This window comes from Neolamprologus brichardi, chromosome 16, assembly GCF_056152115.1.
Source record: "Neolamprologus brichardi isolate AB-2024 chromosome 16, ASM5615211v1, whole genome shotgun sequence".
In the NCBI taxonomy this organism is placed as follows: Eukaryota; Metazoa; Chordata; class Actinopteri; order Cichliformes; family Cichlidae; genus Neolamprologus; species Neolamprologus brichardi.
In genome coordinates, this window is record NC_142119.1 from 3,898,651 (window position 1) to 3,924,677 (window position 26,027).

The window sequence follows — 26,027 nt, forward strand, 5'->3', positions numbered from 1 at the left end:
ATCACGACATTTTCATGCAGGCAGGAAAACACATCAGAGTGATACACTAAACACTTTTAATTAACACACTCCTTTATGAACACATTAGTGGTTCTGTCCTCTGATTAAAATAAATAAAGGAGCTACTCTTACCCATCGATGAGTCACTAAACCGTTCCTCATTAGATAATTCCACACAAATTGTTTCTATTGCTGTGCGACTGCATTTTTCTGCTCAAACATTATTGATTTTAATAAAGTGTGTACTGTATGGTGGAACTGATGTGGAGGCAATTACAGCGGTGTGCACTGCTGTTAGACAACTGGAGTTTGTTACTCGGTTCAGCTGAGGCGTCGCTTGTGATGCGCAAAGCCTTTATTTACGAAGGCAAGGGGAAAATCTTTAATCTTCAAAGTAATGGTTGTGATAATAAAAAGAACAAAACAGTTTCACAGTTTAAGCAGCCTGCCTGCAATTCTTCTGAAAGAGACACAGCGATGAGCTCACCTGCATCTCATCCAGCTTTGACTGGATGTCTGGAGGGAAGTCAGCTGCCCCGCAGGTGAACGGATCAAACGGCTCTGCACCAAACAAATCTTTACCTACACGCACAGAGCAGATCAACACTGTAATGATCAAGGAGGCACATCGAGGGTGGGAGGGGTTAAAACACCAAAATGTAAATAAGTTTTTCACTTACTTATATCTGGTGGCAATGTGGTGGGTGGAGGGGGTGGGCAGCCGTTGCTGGCTGGTGTGGGCACCAGGGGTGTCACAGGGGAGAAGGGAACCATGTCAAAAATGTCTGTCGACTGCGGCTTCATTGAGATACTCCCCGCCTGCATACAAAGTAATGGTTGAGCCACCGGCAGAGACCTGTAAGTTCACCCATGCACAAACTACACAGCTATTTTTCTCTTTCTTTTTTTTTTGCATCAAAGCAAGGGAAGAAGAAGAAGCACAAGCACCACACAGACAAAGGCAGGAGATAACAAGGCTCCGGGGACAGAGAGACAGCACAGAAAAAGAGAAGCGGAGGGTGTTTACGCGAGGCCGCGGGATGCTGCAGCCCTCGTCGAGTTTAGGAGGAAGGAGAGCGGGTTTGGCAGGCGGAGGAGTTAGTAGCCCGGTGGACAAGTTGGACTCCGGTGAGCTCATAGGAGTGAGAGTGACAGAGGAGATTTCCAGACAGGAGAGCGACTTGATGCTGTGGCACCAGAAGAGAGAGGACGGCCTCTGCAGCATGTACGCTTCATTAGCCGCGTTTATGTGCAGCGGCTGAGAAAAAGATCGCAGACAGGAAATGACCAGAAAGAGAGAGACAGAGACAATATTATTCAGTGTTGTAGAATAGGGGAGCTGTGGGTAATTGCATTCTCAGGAGGCTGTCACAAGTGCTGGCATTTGCCCCAATTAGATGCCGAATGTATCGCATTCCTCATCAGACCAATCAGGTGTGTAATTGCTTTGCTTCAGATACAGACCCCTGCTGCCTGCCTCCAGATAGGCCTGGTCATTCCAAACCGGAGTCGTGCATTTAATCGCACAAACACAATCAGCAAAGCCAGCTGTCCTTAAAAGTACTTTTAAAACTCAACGGTTTAAATTCAGGAATCTTTTAGAATTAAACGACGGTTTAGGTCGTGCACTTCTGGCTCATTCAGAATGCTCGAATCACAGATTATGTTATTAAAGAGTGCTATTACATTAGTCAGCTGTTTCGTACATAATGAAAGTCTTTGAATTAAACATCTCAAAAGGAACAAAAGGAATTTTGTACAACTCAACAATTCAGCTGGTATAACAGACAATTCAGGTAGTTTTAGATGGATATTGCAGATATTGGATATTGTAATGCAGTCACTCTATTGTTCCCCGTGGCTGCAGTAACTGCTGTTGAAAAGGAGCAAAATTAAAGTCTAAGGTCTCATTTTCTTCTGTAAAATCGACTTTTCTAAACTGAAGGTTGGCATGCTACGCAGTTTGTTCTTACTGGAGGTACGTGTGCTATCATCAGCTGTTCTTCAAGCTCTTGCAGTTGTTTCTTTAGCTCAGAGTTTTCCGTTTCCAGTTCTTGAATCTGCAAAAGATACAAACCGAATCAGGACACAGGGAAGCAGCAGAGTGCAGAAAAATATTTGATGTCATAGTGCAATTTGTGTAATTTGCTTATGATACAGAATCACGTTCGAACTGCTCACATGTCTTTTTTTTTTTTAACAGAATTCGACACAAATGACAAAACACTGTACTTTAGCACACTGCTAAAAACTAACTGTTATTAAGTAATTAGGCTGTCGCGGTCAACAATGAGATACTAAAACGCATTGATATTCAACAAATCTTTCCTGAGACTTTGCTGAAACATTGAGATTATAATAATCAAGAAAAACCTATGACGTCTGTGAACTCATCAGACAAGTTGATAAGTAACCAACTCCACACAGCTTTAAGCTACAAAGGTATAGGATAGCAATGGCTAGTTAGCAAGCTAACGTCAGTGCATATCAACAAAATACACAGAAATCTGCCATGACGTCATAACTAAAATTATCGACAAAATATGCAAAAATGAAAGTTAATTTGAAAACACCTTTAAAACAGCCGACAAAAAGACTAGTTTTGTTGTTTCCTGTAGGGTTAGATAGTGTTTCACAAATGTTACTGAAACGGGAGAAAATAGTACAACTATTGTTTAGTCATATATTAGAACACACATGCTGCTTTGCTGAGTATTACCAGCAGGGGGCAGCAGAAGTGATTTTTGGGATTAAATCAAAATAAACGGTAGATCCTTGCCAAGCTCTGCTCAGTAGCTATTTCTGGACCTTTGCTTCTATCACAAGGTCTTTATCAGCAGATGTTTATTCATGCTGAACAATTTGAACTCAATAATCATTAACCTTTAACGTGTCTCTGTGTCTGCATGTCTGTGTACATGTTCATAAACTGCTGAGTTGGCTGTACTGTTTAACACACTTGAATACACGTCTGCTTAACCACCGTCCTCCAACTGAGGTTCAAGTACACGTGAGGCTGGTGTTTAGCTAAAACATCACGTCCCCAATTTGATCAAATTTATATGAATATCTGAACAAATCTAATTTTAAACACTTCCCATGGGACGGCTCCGTGTTTTCAGCTGGGCGTACAATAATTTGATTACAGGCTGGCTCGGTTACAACAGAAGTCTGCGTCATTAATATTCATTAACAGTTTTTTTTCCTTTTATCAGCACAGCTTAATTGTCCACACTGGATGATTTAAGACAATCAATAGAAACAAGCTCCGCATTAATTAATAAAAACATCAATGCATCTGCACGGTGGTACACGCTGTCAAGAGTGTGTGTGTGTGTGTGAGCGAACGAGCTCCGCGAGCTGGATGGGAGACGCACTCGTTTCTGCAGGCTTCCAATCTGTTTCCTGGTCTCCACGTCTTTGCCTCCAGACTCCAAGAACTTCTTGTAGGCCAAATCAAAGGCTTGGCCGATAGTTAAAGTTATCTCTTCTGCCTGAAACGCAAAGGAAACAAAGACTGGCTCAAACACTAAACAAATGTGAGTACAGCTGTAGTTTTCACTTGAGCTGATCGTGAAAGGTTGTATTTTTCAGCAATCTGACTCATGTATTTCACATTTGTATCCAAGGAAACAAGCAAGCTTGTTGAAGCGGCAGAGACTTACACATTTTTCACTGTCAAAGACGTAGCAGAGGTGTTTGTTGGACTCTGAGTCTTTGCAGATAAAAGTAAATATCCTTTTATCGGTTTTGTCATCTGCGCAGAAGGATATTCTGTGTAACTGACAGTTATGCTGCACTTCCTGGGGGGAAAATAAAGCATTTATTATTTACTCTGCATATGAGAGATGACTTCACGGTGTTTATTTTCTGTATAATCACAGCTGTCATATACAGTTGCCTATATCCTTTCTGGACTCACTTTTGTCTTGGGATCTAGTATCTTCACGCCATAAATGGAGATCTGAAGTTCCACTTTCGGGATCTTCTGTCCCTCCGACTTTTTGATGTGCCTCTGAAACTGCAAGAGGAAAAATTAGTATGATAAAAGTGCAATTAGCATATAAGAAAGTATGCCACATGACACACAAATACAGCTACAGTAAAAGCATGGTAAGACATTTTTACCATATCCTGGATTTCTGCATTTAAAGCTGCTAATTCATTAGGAACCAGCTCAAAAATTTAGATACGATGAATCTGTTGGCACTGTTTGTCATATTTCTGCTCAAAGTACAAACGTGAACACTTGTTCTGTTTTGTTCTCTAAGTATATCTGCAAGCAAGCAAGAGCTATTGACATTAGCGAGGTGTCTTATGCTGGTGGCATGACAGATGCAGTTGTGAGGAAAGGACATGCCATGTTTGCTAAGAGTCTGAATCAAAGAGTAAAACCAAACCAAAGAGTTCAGAGATGTAACATTTAGTAGAGCTGAGATGATTATACTTTGAGTACAATTCCCTTTACAGTACATATTGTCATTTGAGGCACTGTTCATGCAAAGATTATGATTATTGCTGCTTTAAAAAGAAAACAAAAACAGCAGTAAAACTGAATGCTGTTCTCATCAGTGTAGACACAAACCTCTGCGCAGCATATTACCTTTAAATGCTAATTAGACTTGATCGAGGGAAATGCAATCATTAAAGTTTCCTGTTTTACAGAAGAAATTAAAAGTGTGAACCATGTAGTGGGTCCATCTGTGTTCTCTGCCAAAAAACTGCTTAAGTCTTTCTTCATTTTGTTGCCAAGTGTTATAAATACAAAGTGAACTTGGCAGCGAGTTGAGGCCAACAACCAATGAAATTAAACGGGAGTGAATGCTGTCAGTTGAGAAGACATGCATAGAAGCTGATAATATGACAACTCCTTTTTTAATCTCCAGATAGAGTACAGAGCATAAGATTCTGACACTTGTTTGTCGGGAGAATCGGACCAATCGAAAATCTACAAACTGCCACAGCATTAAAACCATTGACAGGTGAATGACACTGATGGCCTTGTTACAATGGCACCTGTCAAGTTAACTGTCATGTCTTGAAGCTGACATGTTGGACACAGAAAATGGCTGTAACAGAAACACAGCGACTTTCCCAGAAGCCAGTTGTGAGGGCTATGTGTGGGTTATGGCGCCTTAGGCTCACCGATGCATGCGGAGAATAAAGGCTGACCCGTGTGGTCTAACATCAACTCCAAATTTCTAAAACCTTGATATGGATGTGATAGAGAGGCACTGAGGCACAATGTGCATCCCAGCTTACAGAGTACATCGACTGTATATAAAAGATGGATATTGACATCAGCTGCTGGTTAGTCCAAATGTGAAGCTATGAGCTGAATGGAAACATTGAAACCAAATGTGAGGAGGAAGGTGAGGATCTGACTAAGAAACAAGAAGACAAAGCACGCTCAAGCTTTTCAATGATAACAAAGCAACAGCGTACTTTATCTCACGTCTTTGATTCTAACGGGGAACATATTTTATAAAATGAACAACACTCTGCAATTAGGACTTAAAGCCATCTTATCAGGAAGGTTTTTGCTGAGGTCACAGAAGCTGAAAGCTGGTTTCCCTTATGTGGACCTGTGAAAAACTAAATACAACCCCATGATTCAGTAGCTTACAGATCTACCTTTAGCAACGATAGCTTGACGTAATCACTCTCTGTATGCATTTATCAGTCTCTCAGATCATTGTGGAGGAATATTGGTCTACACTTCTGCCAAAACGCCTTGAATAGATTGTATTTGATTAGCATCACCTGGCTGCTACCTGTCCTCTGAATTCCTATGGAAGTAAAAACGTTGGAATGCTCACAAGTGAACAAATAAGGCTTATGTGTCTACTGCTTTCCAATCATCTTCTTGCCTGCCTTCTCTGAGCCTCCACTTTGCATGGTTTAAATCTGTCATTCTTCCTTTCAGACTCCTTTGTGCATCCTACTTCCTCCCCATCTCCACCTCAGACACCTGAGCCAAAGCTCTATTCGAGCCAGCTATTCTAGACTCTGATCTAGACGCTGTCCTAAATCCTTTTACTGCTGGGATTCAGTCCTGCCACGATGGGTTATCGGAGACTAATCGCCAAATATATTAATTTCTCCATCTCAATAAATCATGTTCGATTTTTTCAAGTGATCTCTCTTCATTGAAATGCACAGTTGAGGCACTTCTGCATGGCTTTCACTTTTTAGACCCAAAATTACACCCAGCCTTTTTATACGGCTGCATATGAAGCTGTGCAGCTTCAGACCAGCTGAGTGTGTCAAAGCTGACTTCTGTGTAGCACTCACAGAACATACATGAGCTTTAGAGTGAGAGCATGGACCAATAACATAATGAACTAGTCAGGGAAGGATGTTTCATCTTTTACATTTTGTGCATTTGTGATTTATTTACAAGAGGGAAAGAGGGCAACTTGGTGTAATGCTGAGAACTCTTGGGTCCAGGCATTCATATGCATGGTATTTTGCCATGCACCACCCACCTAAACACTAGTCACACTGATCCCTGATGGATGTGGTATTCCCTGACAGAAGTGGCCTCTTTTAGCAGAATAATGCACCTGCCACAGTGCTAAAATTTTTCAGGCATGGATTGAGGGAACTGAACAAAGAGTTCAAGGTGTTTACTTGGCCTCAATTCCCCAGATCTCTATCCAATTCAGCATCTGTCCTTCGCTGGGTCAGAGCTCTTTTGGGGGCACAAGGCAGACCTAAACAATCTCGGGCAGCCGGTTTAGGTGTTGGCATTGATCAGTTAGCAGACGAAATCATAAAGACAGGAGCTAAAAGAAGATGCGACCCCACAAATTGGATCACATCATCATCACAAAATCAGTCTGAGATTACACCAAGAGATGGAAGCAACTGAGACCTAAAGCACTTTAGAAAAGTCAGCATTCTTTTCAAAAGCATCCTCACTTTACTTTCACTGCCTTCAGCGGTTACACAGTCGTGAAATTAGAGATTCATGTTCGCTAAGTATCTGCTCCTGCCATAAAAATGGATAAAAAAAAGTAATCAGAAGCTTTACCATTGGCCTTCATTAAGAGCTTTTTTATATAGCCTCTAACACTAAAGCAGTAAATTGATGTTTATATAATTTAATACATTTACATTTCAAAGCCTGCAGACACAAACATGACCAGACACGAAGAGAGTGAGAGGACAATAAATGTGTGTTTCATGGAGATGCTTCTTGCTTGAGCAAAACCAGGTCATTTATATATACTAAGTGATAGAAGAGTACATTATTTGACCTAAACCATGGAGATGTGCCTTTGAGGCTGTCTCTGAAGTTGCAACATTTTTTTTTCTCTGCACACGATCTCAGGAAGCACAGCTAAAGTCGTCCCGACTGCCGGCGTATCTGGGAGAGTAACCATGGAGCCTTGGTCAAAAGCAGATCAAATGCAATGTAACAATAGAGGTGCGGGTTTGGAAAAACAAGTCTCCCCCTCCGAGTGGCCTCAGAGATTCAGCTCTTGGCAGGAGAAGACGGGGGGGGAGGCCAGCATGCAGCAAGCGCAGCCGCGTTACCAAGAAGCCGTGACAAAGAGAGCTGCCCAGGTTTCAGGCTGTTCCCATGCTTAAAGGTTTGATTAGATGTCTGTAAGGTTGAGGAGTATGTGTCTGGAGAGTAACCCAGGTTCAGTGCAATTTAGTGGGCAGGTTTAATGAAACTGTGTACTAAACACAAAGGAAGCCCTAAATTACAAATGAGGCTGTTTGTCAAAGTGACTCCTCGAGCACTTTCTTAAACGGTTGTTTAGCAACTTATACTACCTCTACAACTTTGACCACTTCTACATTAATTAAAGAAAACAAATATGGGCTGTGACAGGGTCAAATATAATAGAACTTAATTTGTTTACAAAAGTTAAACACTTCAGCTTAAAGTGAGTCCTCGATAAATACGTTTGTTTTGTTTTCCAAAGCAAGGCTAATTTATGTGTCTTAGGAACAGATGTAACATGAATGCTTAATGAGAAAACTCTTAAAAGAAAACCAACAAAAACGAGTCTATTCCCTCAGTTCCTCCACGCTTCTCCATCTATTTTAGTGTCTTTCAGCTCATTGTTTTGGTTTTGATTTCAATTCAGTTCAATTTTATTTATATAGCGCCAAATCACAACAAAAGTCGCCTCAAGGCGCTGGAATTTGGAATCACCTGCATAGCACCAGTGCCAATAAGATACAGTGGTACCAGATCTTCAACTCGTTTAATTTGTTCCAATAAAGACATTTGTACCTCTACTGATGTCAGGATTTATCAGTAAAGATGTGGTTTGATGACCATTAGCATAGTTTCCTGTTTTTTCCAAGGGTAGCTTCATCGACAGAGACCACCCTCACTAATTTCTCGTCCACACCCGATCGTTTTGTTTGATACGCCGGCCTAAAATATGACAGCATCTGCTCAGTTCAGAAAATATCTTCAGGGATTACTCCTGGTAGGCTTTCGAGCAGTAGACAGTTAACACTGCACTTCTGACCACCTTACAAATTCATGTTAATTACTCTGTCTGGCCTCCAAAACTCCTGAGGGGAAAGTCTGCCTCTTAAAAGCTTCTCTGTGTTCAGAAGAATTCTAATGGCAGCCTCAGACTGCACGATCTGTTTCTCTGTGATGACAGTCACTCTGTCGGATTAGGTTTTCACACAGTCATGAAATCTTACTCTTTCTGACTAATACCTATGACACACTACAGGTTCCTTCCTCATCGGCCATGTAAGGGAAAAAAAAAAAGTAAATCGACAGCGACGACTGAAGTGGTGAGCATTGAACTGGCTTTCAGCCTTGCAAAGCACCGATATCATTCCTGTTACGCTTTGTCATGTTTACAGCTGCACACAGCTGGTAGAGCGTGCTGTGCTCATACTGGTCAACATCACAGACGTCACAAAACCATAATGCTTTCAGACCAAGTCCATTATAAAAAAAACACCCAAGATAAAGCAATCAACTGCTGTCCATGATGGCCATTTTCATTCCTAACGCCACGCCCTGCATTGCCTGTACTGGGCCGCTATTGGGCCAGTATCATACAGCCTGGATCTGGTATAATTGTGCATGCCTTGCCCTTTAATGCAGGGCAGGGAGTCTTTTACTATTACAGCTATGGTGATTTAATGATTTATTTCAGCCTAGAACCTGAAACAGCAGATTTTATTCCTGATGAGTATTTCCTGTAACTAAACTTTACATCTACGCTGAGAAAGGGGAGCTAAATGAACTAACGTGCTTATCCAGCAGTTCTACACAGCTTAGGAGCTGAAAAACTCCAAGGGCACCTTGGTGCTGGCAGATGAGGGAGGGGAGCACTCCCCACTCACTCCCACCTCCCCTGCTCTGAGCCCCTTGTCCAATCTGGTCACTCAAGAATGCTCTGCTGTCCTTTAGGCTACAGCTATCTGGAGACTAGCTTTACCTTGAGCTTTCTGACTGCATCCTTTACAACTTCTGTGCCTTTCGGAGCTTCAACCTCTGTGTTTCCAAGGAACTGAAAAGAGAACAAAAAGACGCACACAGTAAAACAAAAGGTGTAAACAAGTATTTAATTACATAGCCCAATACAAAGAAGATGATGAGGAATACTTCTAAAATTCAAAAAGCAGGTGAGGTGTCAGTGTGTGTATTAATAATATTTAATAATGTGTCAAATTAATTTATGACCTCTGTGATTTGCTTCATCCACTGTGCTCAATTCATCCTGTTATTTTCTTCTTCATGGTAGGTCTGTCACAGTGAGTCTGTGGTAGGTCGACGTAGTCAGGGTTTAAAGCACTGGCATGTTTTAATAAAAATACCAATATCTGGCACCATGTCTGTGAAGGTTCTCAGTCATCCAGGTCATCGTAGTCAAAGGAGCTTGCAAAGAAAAGCGTCTGGACTTCTTTAAGTTACTTGAAGACGTTTCACCTCTCATCCGAGAAGGTTACTTGAAGAGGTGAAACCTCTTCAAGTAACTTAAAGAAGTCCAGACGCATTTCTTTGCAAGCTCCTTTGAATATCTGGCACCAGTGCATCATATTTATATCTAAGTAAACAAACGAATCCATAAAGGATTAGTTGGATCTTTTGTCAAACTGTAGGAAAGAGGCTTTCTCAGAGTTTAAAATCTGTGGAGCTTCACCTTTAAGTCACTAAAATCTCAAATTTGTCACTCTGACTTCAAATAAATGTAGATGATCTTTCACATCCTGAAGGCATTAGTACATATTCTTCTTCATCATCTTGCATTTCCTGTATTGCAAAAAGTTATAAAAGTGTCTTTTACACATGAGGATTGGATGAACACACACACACACACACACACAGACACACGAGCAGCACTTCTGCTGTTCACCAACAGATGGAGCCGTTAACCTTTGAGCCTGAACATCGTGCGCCCCATCTGGCAGCAACAGTTGTAATTGTTGCAGTCACACAGGTTGCTTCGCTGCTTCCTGAGCTTAATGTGTGGAGCCTGTTCCAATACCAGACTTCAAAAACACTGGTGTCAGAGCCTTCAAAGCTGGCACAAACAAAATAACAATGTCTCCCATTGGAAGCTGAAAGCAGCTCTGGCAGTTTGACTGTCTCTGTGACACATTAAAATCTTTGTGATGCAGACAATGACTTGGCTGTGCTAATACCCATAAAAATTTGGAGTGCACACTGCCAGCCGCCGTAGCTGTAATAACAAGAGGTGAAATACAGATTTTATTTGTATTTTTTTTAATCTTGCACATGTCTGACAGCGCTATAAAAGAACCCTTCTGTCAAAAATCGAATCAATTAATATAGCTTCTCCATCCAAAACGTGTCTGTGTAACTCTTTGGTGGCTGAGAGCCTCTGACGTCTTTCTAAATGCAGTAAGACAGGTGAACTAACACCAGACTGCAAGTTATCAATAAAGTCAGAAGACAGATTGAGGCTTCAGAGCAAAGCGTCAGCATTCTGCATCGGTGTGACAAATGTACTCTCCACACTTACACTCATCTCTGGGAGTGCTGCTGACAGATGCCCAGAATAGAGTGGAGTAACACTTGTTCCTGACCAGTGCATTCTGGGCTGCGACTGGGGAGGTCTCACAAGGCAAACAGAGCTCGGAGGCTCATCCATCAACTGGTGCACGCAGCTGAAAACGAACCGGCCCTACCTCTCGTTGCCCGCAGAAAGAACTCACATTTTCAACTGCAGACACACACGTGTCGGCCTTGTGGCAGTTCTCAAATGTTCACTCAGATGACACAACATAGAGCTCGGTTCCAACTCACCATCCATCCGGTGTTCACTCCTCCCAGCTGAAAGTTCTCAGATTTTTTTTTTTTTCTTATACACCTTCAGAAAGGGCAGGATCTGTGTTGTGCATAATTTAAGTGACTTGTGAATGTGACATGATTACTGATGAAAGACATGGCAAATCCAGCAGCTCACCTCTCAACATCCTCTTTCCTCTTTGAGCCCACAGGTCAATCACACTGAAGCTGCTCATAAAAAGCACCGTTAGAATTTGTATAACTGTCCGATCGGATCAAAGAACTGGCAGACCAACGAAACCACCGAAATCAAAGCTCACTTCAGTCTCAGCAGTCGTCACTGCGTACGAAGTTAAAGGTAGTACATTTTAAAAACAGTGGACTTAGTTCTTAACTGGGAAGTTGCTGCTGTGATTTGCTGATGACAGCATAACGATTTAGCATGAATATAAAACTGCAGATCTGTTGTGATTGGTGTGGATGTAAAGATACTGCTGCAAATATCGGCGAGGGAGACTTCCTGTGTTACCTGTTCTACAATTGTTCTTAAAATTGAACTCAAACATGATCAATTAAAGTAATTTGATATAGATATTTTATTCCTCTTAGGAATACGTTTAGTAAATTACAAAAGAAAAAGACTCACTTCCCTTTACTTCAGGAACCACCTCAGAAAAGTTAACAAAAATGCTAATGCTAAGCTAGCCCAATGCTAAGCTAGCGCAATTATAGCAACAAGAGAACAGCAAAGCATCATGGATACAAGGAAGTAGGCTCCGTTCCATAATTTGCATATATCGCCCATCATGCACCTCAAAAACCAACAACACACAACACCATGATACTGAAGGGCATGTCTAATGGTGACCTCTGCTGGCAGCCAGCAGCTAGTCAAACCCTGACTGGCCACCTGAGTACACTTTACCCTTGGGATAGGCGGTTAAAAGACAGCCCCCTGCACTCACTGCCTTTCTGGTTCTGGTCCCAGCTACCGTATCTGACCTCACCCGACAAAAGCGACTATCTACTTTGATAATAAATGGATAATTTCAGTCATTTTTCTAGTGCAGATGGAAATAACTTTAAAATCTCTTTCCAGCTTCTCTTAATTCGCTTGTTTTTCTTTGCTTGTTTTACCAAAGGAATGATCACTTAATTGTGATTTCAGTGAACAAAAAACATGAAGTCCATCTTCTGTGTATTCCCAATTCAGTCTTTACCCGAAGGATCTTAAACCATAAAACAAATGAACTAAAACACGCTTGAATCAGCCATCAGTCACCAGTTTTTGTTCCAATTAGCTTATTATCACCTGCACGCAATACTAAAGTTATTTTTCAGCCTACATTTACACCAGGGGCATCGTGGTGGGTGATGTATCGTTGCCAGAGATAAAGTTTAGGGGAGTTGCTACTTTGATTGGCAGGTGTTCTGAAAAGGAGCTGTAGCTTGTAGCTGTCTGCTAGGTCGCATTTAACAATATAAGATATTAGATCATGTTTGTGATGCCGCTAGGTTTCAAAACATTATTTATAGTTATTTTTGTCTACTGTGTGGTGTAGTTCCTCCAAGAAATTCAGATTTTATCGGGTCAAATTCTAGTATTTTCTTGTTATATCACAGTTAGGATTTGATCTCAGGTTCAGTTTATGAAAGTTTTGAAGTGCCGTCAAATCGAAATGAGTGAAGTTATCAAAAATTTTACGTCTTTGTAAACGTTTGAAAATAAAGAAAAAAGGTTCATTTTCTTGAGGCTAAAAGAGAGCTCTCTCTTTCTCTGCTCTAACTATCTGGCACATTGTTCAGTGAACTGCTAACTGAGCTTATTTTTACAGTGCTGAGTGCTCGAAACCTGGGAGATCATGCCAAGCACATTCTCAGCATTTCCCCCCCCAATTCCTTCACTGATGAGCCCTTTACTCAGATCTCAGCAAATTTAACCAGACGGGGATCTCATCACTCAAAGCAATACAGCGAGTATAGGAACTGACAATGTGCTTTGATTTTAGAGATGTGCCTTCTGCCGGCTTCCTTTGCTTCTTTGCTGCATGCAGGAAGGGAGCTTCAGCAGTTTGCAGGGATATTTTGGAGGCAGTCTTGGAGTTCCACCTCCGTTCCAGCATCGCATTTGTGAAGCACAAGAATGTAGGCTGACAGATTTTGTGCCTCATAGGAGGAAAACTCTGTCGAAATGAAGCAGAAAACCAGCTTGACAGGGGAGTCCTCCCCAAGGGACACAGTCCCTCCTTCCAGGGGTGTTTGCTGGATATTTGAAAAACACCTTTTTTCCGAGTGTTTTCTAACAGATCCCGATTCCTGAGAGCCATTTCATTACAAGTTAGTCCTGCATCAGATCCAGAGTTCTTACCTATTTTGTGTGTGCATGTGCCACTTTAATTAAATCCCTCTCTGTTCACACACTCATTAAAAATAAACAAATCAAGAAGGCTAAAAGACACACAGTCTCCTTCAAATTAAACTTTGATGAGGAAGATTTCCTTCCCTGCATCACAGCACCGAGAGACAACAGCTGCTATGAGAGACGAATACAACGGTATCAATTTTTTGACAGTACTTGAGGTGTGCTGGGCAGGGAATTAATTTAAACACCATTAAAAATCCAAATTATTGTTACATTGAGGAGAGGGGCTGAGGTTTATCAGCCGTCTCTGTCAGGAATTTTTATGCAGCCTCAACCTAAAACAATGCATCTATGGGCAGTGAAGCTCATTTGCTGGATAATACCAGAGTGTGCAATGAAAGGCCTGGTGTTTATCAGGGGAACTGCATTGTGGGACACACAGACAGAGAGGTTTAACAGGCATGACTGGAGGGAATAAACACAGACAAAGGTGGGAGCCACAAAAGAACAGACTTTTTTTTTTTCAACCTGCAATAAAAGTGTCACAGTTCTTCGTTGTTTCATTATTTTGCAGTCGCCCTGCTCTGACAGAGCTCATTAAAATGTAGCAGGCAAAGAGAGATACCTACCTTGGCATTGTAGGCTATGTAATGCTTGGCCAAAGCTTCTGGGGTGTGCATCCATGATTTATCTGAAATGATACAGACAGCTGACTCAGTATGACAGACTTAATCACCCAAGTTAATACAGTGCAGGTACAATTAGCCACATGCATTCAGTGGTTAAATGTGAGGCAGTGAGTAGAAGAAATTAGCTGAACCTTTTAAAGATGGAGAAAATTGGCTCATTCTGCGAGACGCAGTGCTTCTTTCCCATATATTCAGACCTGGAAGCTTCACATCACAAGTACAGTTCACCGCCACACATGTGAGGGTCTAGCAGCATCACTGGAGCACCCTTTTAGGGGCATACCAATGAAAGCTAGGCAAGGGAAAATGCTGATTTTAATTTCACACCTCAAGTTATCCAACATGAAAGGTAATTGGACCTGTGACTTACTGGTCTAAATCCCGCTTCTCAAACTGTGTGTGCTTTGACTGAACGCAGAAAATTTCAGAGGCCGAGCACTGTTTTCAATAAAAATGCAAACGCATGGAAGGAAACGGAGCCCGATGTGCTCTAGGTGGAGCAAATTAGAGGGGAGATGCATCTTTGCAAGTGGACAATGTTTCCATATCACATAAGTATGCGTGCCCTGTTACTCCACTTCAAAATATCAAAACGCAAGATAGAGAAGGTAAGGAGTGGAGGACTTAACGGAGCAGAGACAGTGAGAGTGCATTTTACCAGTTAGCTACAGTTAACGTATCCAAGCAGACTATATAGAAAACCAGTCAGATTCTTTGTGTTGCTGTCACCTGAGTCGTCGCTAGGAAAAAGTATGTATTCCAAATGTGGACAGCCAGTAAGATGTTTTTGGAGGTTACTTGTCTCCAGAAGCAAGCAAACTAAAAGTAAAGTAGCAATTAAACTTTGAAAAATGCGACGAAAACTAGAAATGAAGAACTTCAAAGTAAAAGCTGATTTTTTTTAAGTGTTGGTAAGGCAGAGCTTTTACTTTGAAGGCAAGCAGTGTCTGTTACACATTTATTTAAATACAGCTCATTAGGTAAAATAGCAACAGTTTGCAGACAAGTTGGCGTCTTTCATACAAACAACAGGCAACCACAGAAATCTGCTTGTATCCACAGCGATCACAAGGAGGTTTTTGGTTTAGCACCTTCTTTGCAAACATTTTACTTACGATACATGTCTGAGTTTACTTGCTACTCATGTTAAGCAAACTGAGCAAACTGGGTATCTTGGCTGGCCTCTGTTCAAACACTTATTTGTGTTTTTAGTGCATTAAGTTTGGTGGTTTTCCCGGGTTTGCGTACATGTCAGAGTGTGGTAGTGGATTAAATCTCTGGTCTCATCATTTGCGAATGTTGTTAGCTAGGTGAACTCGTAACTTGTGTGGTGTTTAGCCACATTTCATCATCACAAGGGCATTACAAGGGCGTCTCTCTTCAGTTGTAGGTGGTTACCTGTTTGTTTGATTGCTTCAATTCCTGATAGCTCATTTTGTACATCAGAGATCAAATTAGAGTTAGAAAGACAATCAAATTTGGTATAATTTGGGGTCCACATGCCACTGCATGCAGTGTTTGGTTTCTCAGTAAGATCCACTCCTCACTGTGATACCCAGTTTAAACACAGCAACCTGGTGACAGTCAAAATATTCAAGCCGAGGCCTGACAAGCTGTATGCGCTGGCTGATTGCATATTCTATCAAACATCTATGGTTTACATAGCCTGGAAATAAACTGTGAAATAAACACAAAATAAATAAATTTGCCTTCCATACTTCTTAAAGCATCTAATTTAATAATCCTGCATTTACCATAACATGATTTTAACAGTTTTTTAGACATGTGGCAGCTTTTGAAACATCAGTAAATCCTTAAATAAATAATATTTGTTTACATAGAACATCGAGTATTTTGTCTGTGGTGCTTTGATGAAAAGTGGCCAATAGGGTGGTCTGCTAATTTGTTCAGTATTGTTTTCGTTCTCTATTTGCAGAGCTAATCAAATGTGAAACTACACACAAATGGAACCATTTATTTTCAAATGGGTCGATCAGATAAAGGATTGATTAAAGTAATATCTTTTGCTAGCATTGGTTAAACTAAATTAGAACCTTAAAACACCATCTCTCTCAGCCGAAACATTACTCCAATGCCACTGCCAATCAAAAGATAATCTGTGTTTAATCACTTGAGTTTTAGCACCGGTGTATTTTTCTGTTGGGCAAATCATCCCACAGTGCCTATAGTTAGTGATTTACAATTTGCCCAGGAGACAGACTTTGAAGATTTACACCAACACAAAGTGAGCGGTGGTTCAGAGATCATTACAGGTCACTGATGACACAATCCAAAGCGCCCATTATGCCATTTTCAGCATTTCTTAATCACCCACTGATTAAGGATTCTTTTTGCTTTTCATTTCCACATTTATAAACGGCTTATCGCCTCGTTAATGAATCTTGGGACAAAAGATGCATGACTGTGACCTTGGGGCCACTTGGCTCCTGTGGGTTGATTGCGTTAATCAAGACTTTGCAAGGTGCAAACGATGTGATGTCAACTTTACCGCGTCCTCTGCACAGGTACGCTAATTACTTTGTTTACATTCATGTGCTGGCTAAGTGGCTTGATGAATTTAAAGTCTGTTCTAATTAGTGTTAATGTGGTACACCGCATTTGTTTAATTGTGACTGCTTAGGGTTGCTAACCTACAATATTATTCTCAAAGAAACTTTGGCAAAAGAGCATGTAATATGTAATGACGAAATGTTATGGAAGATTTTTTGAGATTATACATTTTAATTACAATAATTTATTTAGCAATTGTTTAAATTCACAGATTTAATGTGATGCATATTTACTTGCCAAAAACAAATACAAACTACTGTAAATGCGTAATATTTGACTCATATGCTGTTAAAACTCAAACTAAATGGATGCAATACATTTAAAATAATCTGGGTTAACACGACTGACTATTTTTACGGCTGTAAGGCAAACTGTGGTGACTTGTTTGAGTAATTTTTGATGGGGAAATATGAATCACATTAAGTTGTTTATTTTAAAATAAGCGCCCATACTGTGTTTTCTATCCAAATGAATAGAAAACACAGTTCTGTGCAGAAGACTCGAGCTACACATCATTATCGGCGCCAAGGAGGTTATCTTTTTGTAGGGTTTGCATGTCATTCAGTCATTCTGTCTGTAAATACGATAGTTCAAAAAGTTTTTAATAATTCTAAAATATCTGCTAGGTGTGCAGAGTGGGGTTATATTAACATCCATTAAAATTAGGCTTCCATCCACTGAGTTCTTCAAGGTCACCTTAATGATATATTGGTCAAAAGTTGACAAAAAAACCTTAGCACTAGAACGTAACTATAACTGTGGTGCTTATTGTCAACATATAGAACGTGTTGTATAAGGATTTATAATATCCCATCATATCTGACCTCTGACCTCTCCTTCAGTGTCAACAAACTCATCTACAGGTCAAAGTGATATTAATGCCATATAGCAGGATTTAAAACTATGTTTCTTACTGCCAGTGCCTGTATTTAAATCACATCTGCATGTAGTACGTGATATATGGGGATTGGAAATATCACATTACCTTGGACCTTTGACCTCTTCATCAAGGTCAAATGAGGTCAAATTGTCATAAATGGCTTTTATCTTCAAAACAGTGATTAAAATTTGTCTTTGTTTGTATTAAGGAAATGATACTGGTGTATGGGCATCCAAATATCATGTTACATTTGACCTCTGACCTCACTTTCACATTTCACATCTGCTTTTCTTTCAAGTTGACCCCAAAATGTTTTCTTTCTTCAGTTGTCAAGAGAAAGAGAATGAGCTTGTTAGTTAGAAATATACTGTAGTATATTATTATATATCAAGCTCAAGTTATTAATGTCCTGGTATTTACAAAAAACTAATTTTATAAAAAAATGAAAAGAAAAATGAAAAACAATAAATGCTACAAATGTAATATAATCCACATAAATAAAAAAAAGAAATACTAAAATAATTTAAACTAATAGCTCCAGTTTATGCCAAGTAAATTACTTTGGACAAATAAGAAAAGGCTGCATTTTGCAGTTATTTTTGCTGCACTACTAGTATGTTTGAAAAAATACAATATACAGAGAAGAAGTAAATACTGGACAAAGAATAAGATTTGCACACTCTGACTGCTTCTTGTGTCCTCCTGTTTTGCTTCAGAGGAGCCAAACGTTCCTGCCAATTTTTTGGGGTTTCACACTGTGTCATTCTGTTCCTACCTTATATGCTGTACTGCCGCACATATATCCCATTTCCATGCAAAAGCTAAAGAAGTGATAGGTAGCCTGAAACTTTTCACAGTCCTGTACATGTAACTGAAATACAGGATCTTAAGAATTTAGAATAAAAATTTTGAAAAAGTTGATTTTATGCCTCTGCAATTCATTTTGATGACAAACATGCCCACAGCCTTACAACTAAACAACACTAACACATCAGTGTGGTGGTTTGTTTGCAGTCTCCGGCACTGCACTGTGAACTTTTCTCTACTTAAACTGTATTCCTTCCAGGTTTACTTAACAGCTGTGCAATGAGATTAAACCTGCTTACACATTGCAATGGCCTCCTGTAAAGCACAATCAATTTCCTAGTGGGAAGCTTGAATGAAAACTGACATAGGAATGAGGCGCCTCCTCCCTACTTTTACAACAAACTCTAAATTCCAAGAAGGAGTCAAGAGAAAGGATGGAAGAGATGCTGTGCGGGCTGATTCAGCCACATGGGGTAGGCTGGCATTATTTTAAGGTGTCAGCACACACTGCTCTGATGAAAGGAGAGGGGGGAGGGGGATGCTTTTTGTCTGTCTTTGCTGTTTAAAATGGCAGCTATGTGAGCATGACAAAAACTGGCCACAGTGATGTGTACAGTTGAAATAACTGTTAGGGTGTGAGGAACAGTCAGAATCTGAAGGTCAACTTTGTGTGGATGAACTGTCAAGTGTTGGGTGGATTGAGGGAAAATTTAAGGGCTGACAGCCGGAAAAGTGTCGCTGCTCCTGTGGCTCATAGTGTAATGTACTTTGGAGCGACAGGTTCTGTTGCATAAAGGTCACAAGTCCTTCATGCATGTTACACTGCAGCTCCAACCATTATTAACAAGAGCTGTCTTCATGTATCTTTCGCATCATAGAATGAGCTCCTTCAAAAACAATGCTTATTTTATACTTATTCCTGAGAATATGAGCCTGGGGATTTATTTTATAAATACATACGGACAGTTAGGGCCATGTCCGTAATAGGTCCTTGAAATTCTGCTGCTGTACACCACCCCAGTGGCTTTTACATGAAACTATTAAAATCTGAATGAAGTGCAGACCTTCAACTTTAATTCAACAGGTTTAATAAAATGTACTGTATTAACTGTTCAGGGATAATAGACATTATTATACGTACTGTCCCATTTTCAGAGGCTCAAAGTTAACTGGCCAATTGATTGCGAAGCAACTTTGTGGCCAGGTGATGCATGTTTCCTGGTTATTCCATGACAAGTTGAGGGGAAAAAAGTCTAAAGTTGACTTCAAAATGTTGAAATTGGTGGCTGTTGATTGGAAATCTCAATAGGAGGTACAAATAGGTGTCAGTCTATTCATGCATAGGCTGAAAAAAACTAAATATCAGAGAGACAGCAAAAAAACTCAGGATTGACCAAACAGTTCCCTTCATTCTTAAAAACAAGGAATGAACCGGCTTGAAAGACCACAGAAAATATATAAAGTGCATGGTGACAGAATTATTTCCAAAGCTAAAAGAAAACTTCAAGAACAGTCTAGAAGAGGTACCCATATGATAGTTTGTATTCAAGAGAAGTCTTTATGGAAGGAAATATAAAGGTTTACAACAAGGTGCAAACACCACTGGTTACACTCAAGAACAGGAAGGCCAGATTAGACTCGACTTTAGCAGAAAACTTCTACAGGAGTCTCGACGTCAAACACTGATTTGAAACATACCACATTATTTGTCAAACACTTTACAGAGGCAATATTACAGGATGGGCATGTATGACTGCCAGTGAAACCTGGTGAGAATCTGGTGTTCAGCGGCGGCAGGATGAATTCAGCTACACTCTCTGCTCACATTCACACAAATGCTGCATAACTGATTAGATGGTACTTCACAGTAAGAATGGATAATGATCAAAAGCAAAGTACAATCCAAGACAAGAAATGGCATATTCTTCAATGACCAAGTCCAGATCGTACTATTCAGTTACGACAAAACTGAAGTGAAACCCTTTGAAGTAAAGCTTGAAATAATAAAAGTGTAGACTGCATCACATCTTGATGGTTTGATTTAAAAACCAATGTGGCATTGTATCGCACAAGTAAGCATGCTGGTTGAAAAGGAGAAAAAAGAAAGAAGCTTTAAGTTCTAATTACTGTAAACAACTTCACCCAAAAGTGATCCATTATTGTTCCAGAATACTGCTTTATTTTCGAAAACTGCCTCTTGTTGAAAATCGATCGGCAAGCTGGTGAGCTTGCAGCAGAAATACCGCCCATGAATGCCTGCTCTAATTACACAGAGTAGACAGATATAAATGGTTTAATCGTTGGACTAGAGTAAAAACAAAAGAAATAACGTTTGCTTCTGGCTAAAAGTCAAATTTCACACTGAAACAATACAAAGAAGCAGCTTTGGAGAAGTGATGGTCCTCCACTGCAGGTTTCACCAATAATGATGAAGAAAAGAACAAAGTTCACCGAGGTTTGAACTAACTCGGGTATTGCTGCCTTCAAGGCTTTCATTAATTAACAAAAGAAAAACAACTGAACACGAGATTGGCTGATAAACATTTTAATGTGGTGCACTGGAAGGAAACGAGACCAAAACCCTTGTTGTCCAGCAGTTTCATCTAATACATCATTATCAAAAAATCTCTTATCCACAAGCTAACAGTTGTATTTTACGATTTCTCACAGTTTCTTCATCTCAAGCTCTACTTTTTAAAAGTTCTTCATGTCAACAGTGTGAAGAAAAAAAAATACTGCATTTACTTTATCAACTTTAAACTACACTGAGTGAAATCCACGGATATGTTGCAAATAAAAATGCACCAGATACAATACAAGTACCTGTGGATTAAAATGACCAGATAATGCGTTCATTATTCCTTCAATTGTTCTTAAATTTTCGGTTTTGCATTTACTTGTTCTCTTTGCATCTGGGCATTATTCATTTCATGCAATCTTGTTTGCTTCTGTATTTTATTTTTATTTTTCTTTATTAAGTAAAACATAAATAAATGCATTAATATACATGGATTAAACATGAATTTTAAAATGTACTTAGTAAAAAAAAGGAGGCAAATTTGAAAAGCACAGAAATTGTATTTTGCAATTTGCTGTTCAGTTCCTAGATCTATTTTTAAGATCTTTAATGTTGTATTTATGTATCAAGTGATTTAAATAGTGTGTCCTTAAATTAAACCCAGGCTTTGTCTCTTGTTTTTCTGTGTAGAACTTTGCAAATATTGGCATTACAGCACGGAACATAAAAATAAATTCCTGCTATTAATAATATAATACAATGACTGTACTAAGCCGGGACAGAAGACGACCTCAGCTAGACCTTGAATTGGATAAGGGGTTTAAAAAACAGGTTGATGGGTGGATGGATGGATGTCTGTTACTACTAAAGCTAATTAGAAAAATAATGAAATGCTTAAGTCAAAAATTGCATGAAGTATTGTGGTCACAGAGAAACTGCCTAATATCCCTTGTCCTTGCCTTGTCGAGCTTGAGTGCCACGCTGTAAGTGCACTTTTTATTTTTTTTATACGGCCACAAGACGAGTGCAGGCAATAGACTAATTCACTGCAGTGCTCAATCAATGACACACAATGAATGTGCTGGCTATGCACAGTTCTCCATCAAGCAGAAGACAACTTCAAATGGGCTCCAAGCAGAGCAGACCTAAACCACAATTCTACTGCAGACTTGTGGGAGAGTGTTACGCTGAGATAAAGACTTGGAGAGTTTAAACTGTACTTCTAAAAAAGAACTACAATCACACAGACATGGGGACAGTAATTGTTCTGAGAAGAAATCTCTTGAGGTTTCGCCTTCATCATATACAGTACATTTGGGGAAATGGACAAAAATGTCACAACTGCCCTGCAATTTAATTCAAGTCAGTACCAACAACACTGCAATACAGCGCCTCAGAAATGAAATCTCTCTGCAAGTACAAACTGAACATTACAAGGTTCACTGTGGTTTCATTATTGCAGAGCTACTGTACTGAAGTTAATTATGTTCTACAAATGCTTATGATTTTGTGTCAAGCTCCTGTAAATTATTGTAATCCGACTCCTCCATTCTGCCAAAAAACTATGGGAACTGAATTTAAAATAAAGAGAAAACTGCAAATATTGACTGTAGGAAGAAAGTCCAGGCTCATTCAGAGCTAATGCAGATTTTAAGGCCAAAAAAGGAAACGCTTAAGGATCATGCAAATGGCCGTGCGGCTTTACAAAATAACACTGTCGGAGCAGATGTTAAGGCAAGGACAATACAGCCTCTCCTCTCACACTGCAGTGTTCTCTCAGGACAAGGCAATCAGACATGCATGAATTAAACGGTTACTACTTATTTGTGCTCCGATCATATCGCAAACCAATAATGATGGCTTGTGTAATAGTTAGAGGGATCATTTCAGGAATGAACATCACTTGGACTGGTATTTATTTAGTCCAGCCATTCAGCTGTGATGGCCACGGCAAAATTAAAAAGCCCATCCATCCATATCTAATTTTCTATGTGGGTGCTTTCAGTTAAATATAATCATAATGGTGGATAGAGAACATCTGACCATTTTTATAGCAACAAGAAGAAAAAATAGAACGCATGCACAATCCTCTTTTCATTAACTTTAGTTTATTATATGTTAGAAGATTCAGCAGCTATCTGTAGCCATGTAGATATTGCAATAAAAGTCGTATTGCAGTTGGAATGATTGAGAACCCTCATTAACCAGCTGAGCTGAGAAATTTTGTTAAAGGTACTTTTGTGTAAAGCATTTCAAAGCCCTCATTTTAAAATGTTCAAAACCTTCTAAAATGAACTAAACCTTTCAACAGAGACCATAGCTTCCCCCCCGTGTTGTGATGCCTGTGTGTTGTGTTGCAGAGATATCAAGTGAAGTTGAAAGTGGTCCGTGCTGTCACAGGACAGTGCAGCAAATCAGTGCACTGTCCAACGCTCTGAGTCCAACAATGGTTTTCAAGCTTGTGTTATCTCACCATTTACACAGAATTTCTTTTTTTTTTTTTTTTTTTTTTAAATTTAATACAGAAATATTACATTAGTTAGGAGTCATCTTTCAAAGTAGCATTGTAAAATTATTTCAAACATACAGATTGTAATGCTCATTAGGTTGGATCTAATGAGCTTAGCTACACTACAACATTTTAGCAAAACACTCTTTCTGGTAAAAAATGCTTCTCAGGCACAAAGTGTCCCTTGATTTTGGTGTCATGAAGCATCGGATTACAGAAAAACCTAGCACGTATTACTGCTTTAAGTACTCTGTCACATTTAAACACAGTGGCTGAGTGTCATTTTGTATTGTGCAGGGTTCATGTCTAGGGGACATTTTAACCCACCAATCGTTCTAGCTCCCAAAAGCAGTGTGTCTCTTTTTTTAAAAGCGCCACTTATCTCTTGGCCAGTCCATCAGGACACCTTTTGCCTGCAGGATTGGACAAAGCAACAATATTTGATGACAGGGTGAGAACATGCTCAGCATTAGAACCCCAGAATAAACACACTGCCTTACATTTTCTTAAAGAAACCTATTGCTTTTATTTGATTAAAAATAATAAAAATTAGGGCTGGACCATATCATACTGTTCCGGTAATACCGGTATAAGTATAGGCAATGATAAGAAATGAAATATCGCAATAGAACATGGGTAAAACACTCATGCGCAGTGCCTTTGTTTTCATACGCACATGGCAGAAAAGGCATGGCGGCGACGGAAAATTAGAAGGGCGAAAGCGGATTGCTGAATGACAGATGAACCAGAATTGGTTCATCAATTGGTGCAACTTCAGTGATGTGGAACTGGTTTGGCTTTCATCCGACAGATACACACCAATGCACAATTTTTGGTAGAGGATGCAAGCGGGCCGTCGTTATTACCATGTTTTTCGGAAAATAAGTCGCTCTTAAAAATCCTTGGATTTCTGAAAAATCGACAGTGCTCCTTATAATCCCGTGTGCCTTATGTATGAATTCTGGTTGTGTTTACTGACCTCAAACCAATTTTATGTCGTACACGGCGCTCAAAAATCTGTCACAAAATGTTTTAGTACGACTTTGATACGCTATGAAGCCGCTCTGCTTGATGGATTGTCGGAGCATTACGGCTATATTGGGCAGGCGCCTCGCGGAGTGATACGTACTGTGCTTCAACATAATATTACCGTATTGTGTGTGTATAACCTCTTTTTAAGTTTTGTGGATATTATACATGGTTATGCTGAGGATATGTCGGCCAATTTCCACTGGAAATGCCTTTTGGTTAAACTGTCAGTGAGGAATTTGCATTTGCACTGTTAAATTTTTATATAACTTTAATGCACAGAAAAAAAACAGCTGCTTGTTTAAGTGAAAATACATTGATGGGGTTTTTTTTGCACTAATAAAGTTGTGGAGTTGTAAAGTATTTTGTCTCACGTCAATTATATCGTCAGTTATATCATTATCGCAAATTTTCAAATATATATCGTGATAAATATTTTTGGCCATATTGCGCTGCCCTAATAACAATTTATGAGAATTTAATACTGGCAAATCAGAATTGTTGCTGCACTACATGAGGTAACGTAAGTGCAGCTTGGTAAGTAAGAGTGGAGAACTTTGTTTGGTACTTTAACCACCCAGTGTTACAGTTAAATACTTCTTAATACTTGTTTTATTATTTGCTTCTTTTTTGCTCAACAGGATCCAAAACAACTGAATGGCACCATAAAACACATCCATCAAAATGACCATAAGGTGAAATCAACGTGTCTGTGCAACAAAATCTGAATTTCAGTCAGGACCATCACAATCACAAGGCGATCATATATTTATATAAATTACTGGGAATGGAAATACCAGAGCAGTATGGCTTCGTTGAGGAATTAAATAACTCTTCTTCCTCTAACTGGAATATTGGAAAGCCATCAGCAAGTCTCAGCCAAAACAGAGCAGTGACAGACAGCAATGACATGGATTACCCATGAAGGTTTTCCCCATGAACACAGCATGAAAGGTGGAGATGAGGTGGAGGTGGGCTGCAAAGCAGTGTGCTAAGAAACGGCAACACTGAACAAGCTAATGCAGCTTAGAAAGCCCAGCCCAGAGATCTGTAACACTGAGATCAGCTGATCTGCTGGGACGGCGGCCGAGTTTGACTTCCTGGTCTGCCCAAAATAACCCCATGCCCGACAGCAAACGCTGCCTACAGACAGGATTGCATTAGAAGTAATCAGCATTGAAGAGTTAAACAGTCATCATTTTCAACGTCATGCCATCACTTAAAAAACTCAGTAGGATACAATGATGGTACCTAACAAGCTAAAAGAGCAATATTTTTAAGTGCTTCTCATAGAGTTCAACTCTTCAGTGCAAGTCACGTCCAGGACCATGGAGCAATCAGCACAGGAGATAAAAATGATCAAGATCCCTGCAGGTAATACCTGCTAGACGTGTTCGTGCCCACAAAACGCAGG

At 39.8% G+C, this 26,027-nt stretch overlaps 1 protein-coding gene across 2 annotated transcripts in view; it reads right to left on the reverse strand.

Moving 5' to 3' along the window:
* gulp1a (GULP PTB domain containing engulfment adaptor 1a) overlaps window positions 1–26,027 on the reverse strand; it is a 95,619-nt gene that overhangs the window by 2,078 nt on the left and 67,514 nt on the right. The window contains exons 4-12 of one of the 2 annotated variants that reach the window (XM_087829857.1): window positions 14,240–14,301; window positions 9,435–9,506; window positions 3,923–4,021; window positions 3,666–3,803; window positions 3,378–3,494; window positions 1,974–2,060; window positions 1,028–1,258; window positions 681–819; window positions 488–582 (exon numbers count right to left, since the gene is read on the reverse strand). In XM_087829857.1, coding sequence (XP_087685983.1) covers window positions 488–582; window positions 681–819; window positions 1,028–1,258; window positions 1,974–2,060; window positions 3,378–3,494; window positions 3,666–3,803; window positions 3,923–4,021; window positions 9,435–9,506; window positions 14,240–14,301 — 1,040 coding nt within the window. The remainder of the gene's footprint in view (window positions 1–487; window positions 583–680; window positions 820–1,027; window positions 1,259–1,973; window positions 2,061–3,377; window positions 3,495–3,665; window positions 3,804–3,922; window positions 4,022–9,434; window positions 9,507–14,239; window positions 14,302–26,027) is intronic. The other variant, XM_087829856.1, reaches the window with a different exon arrangement.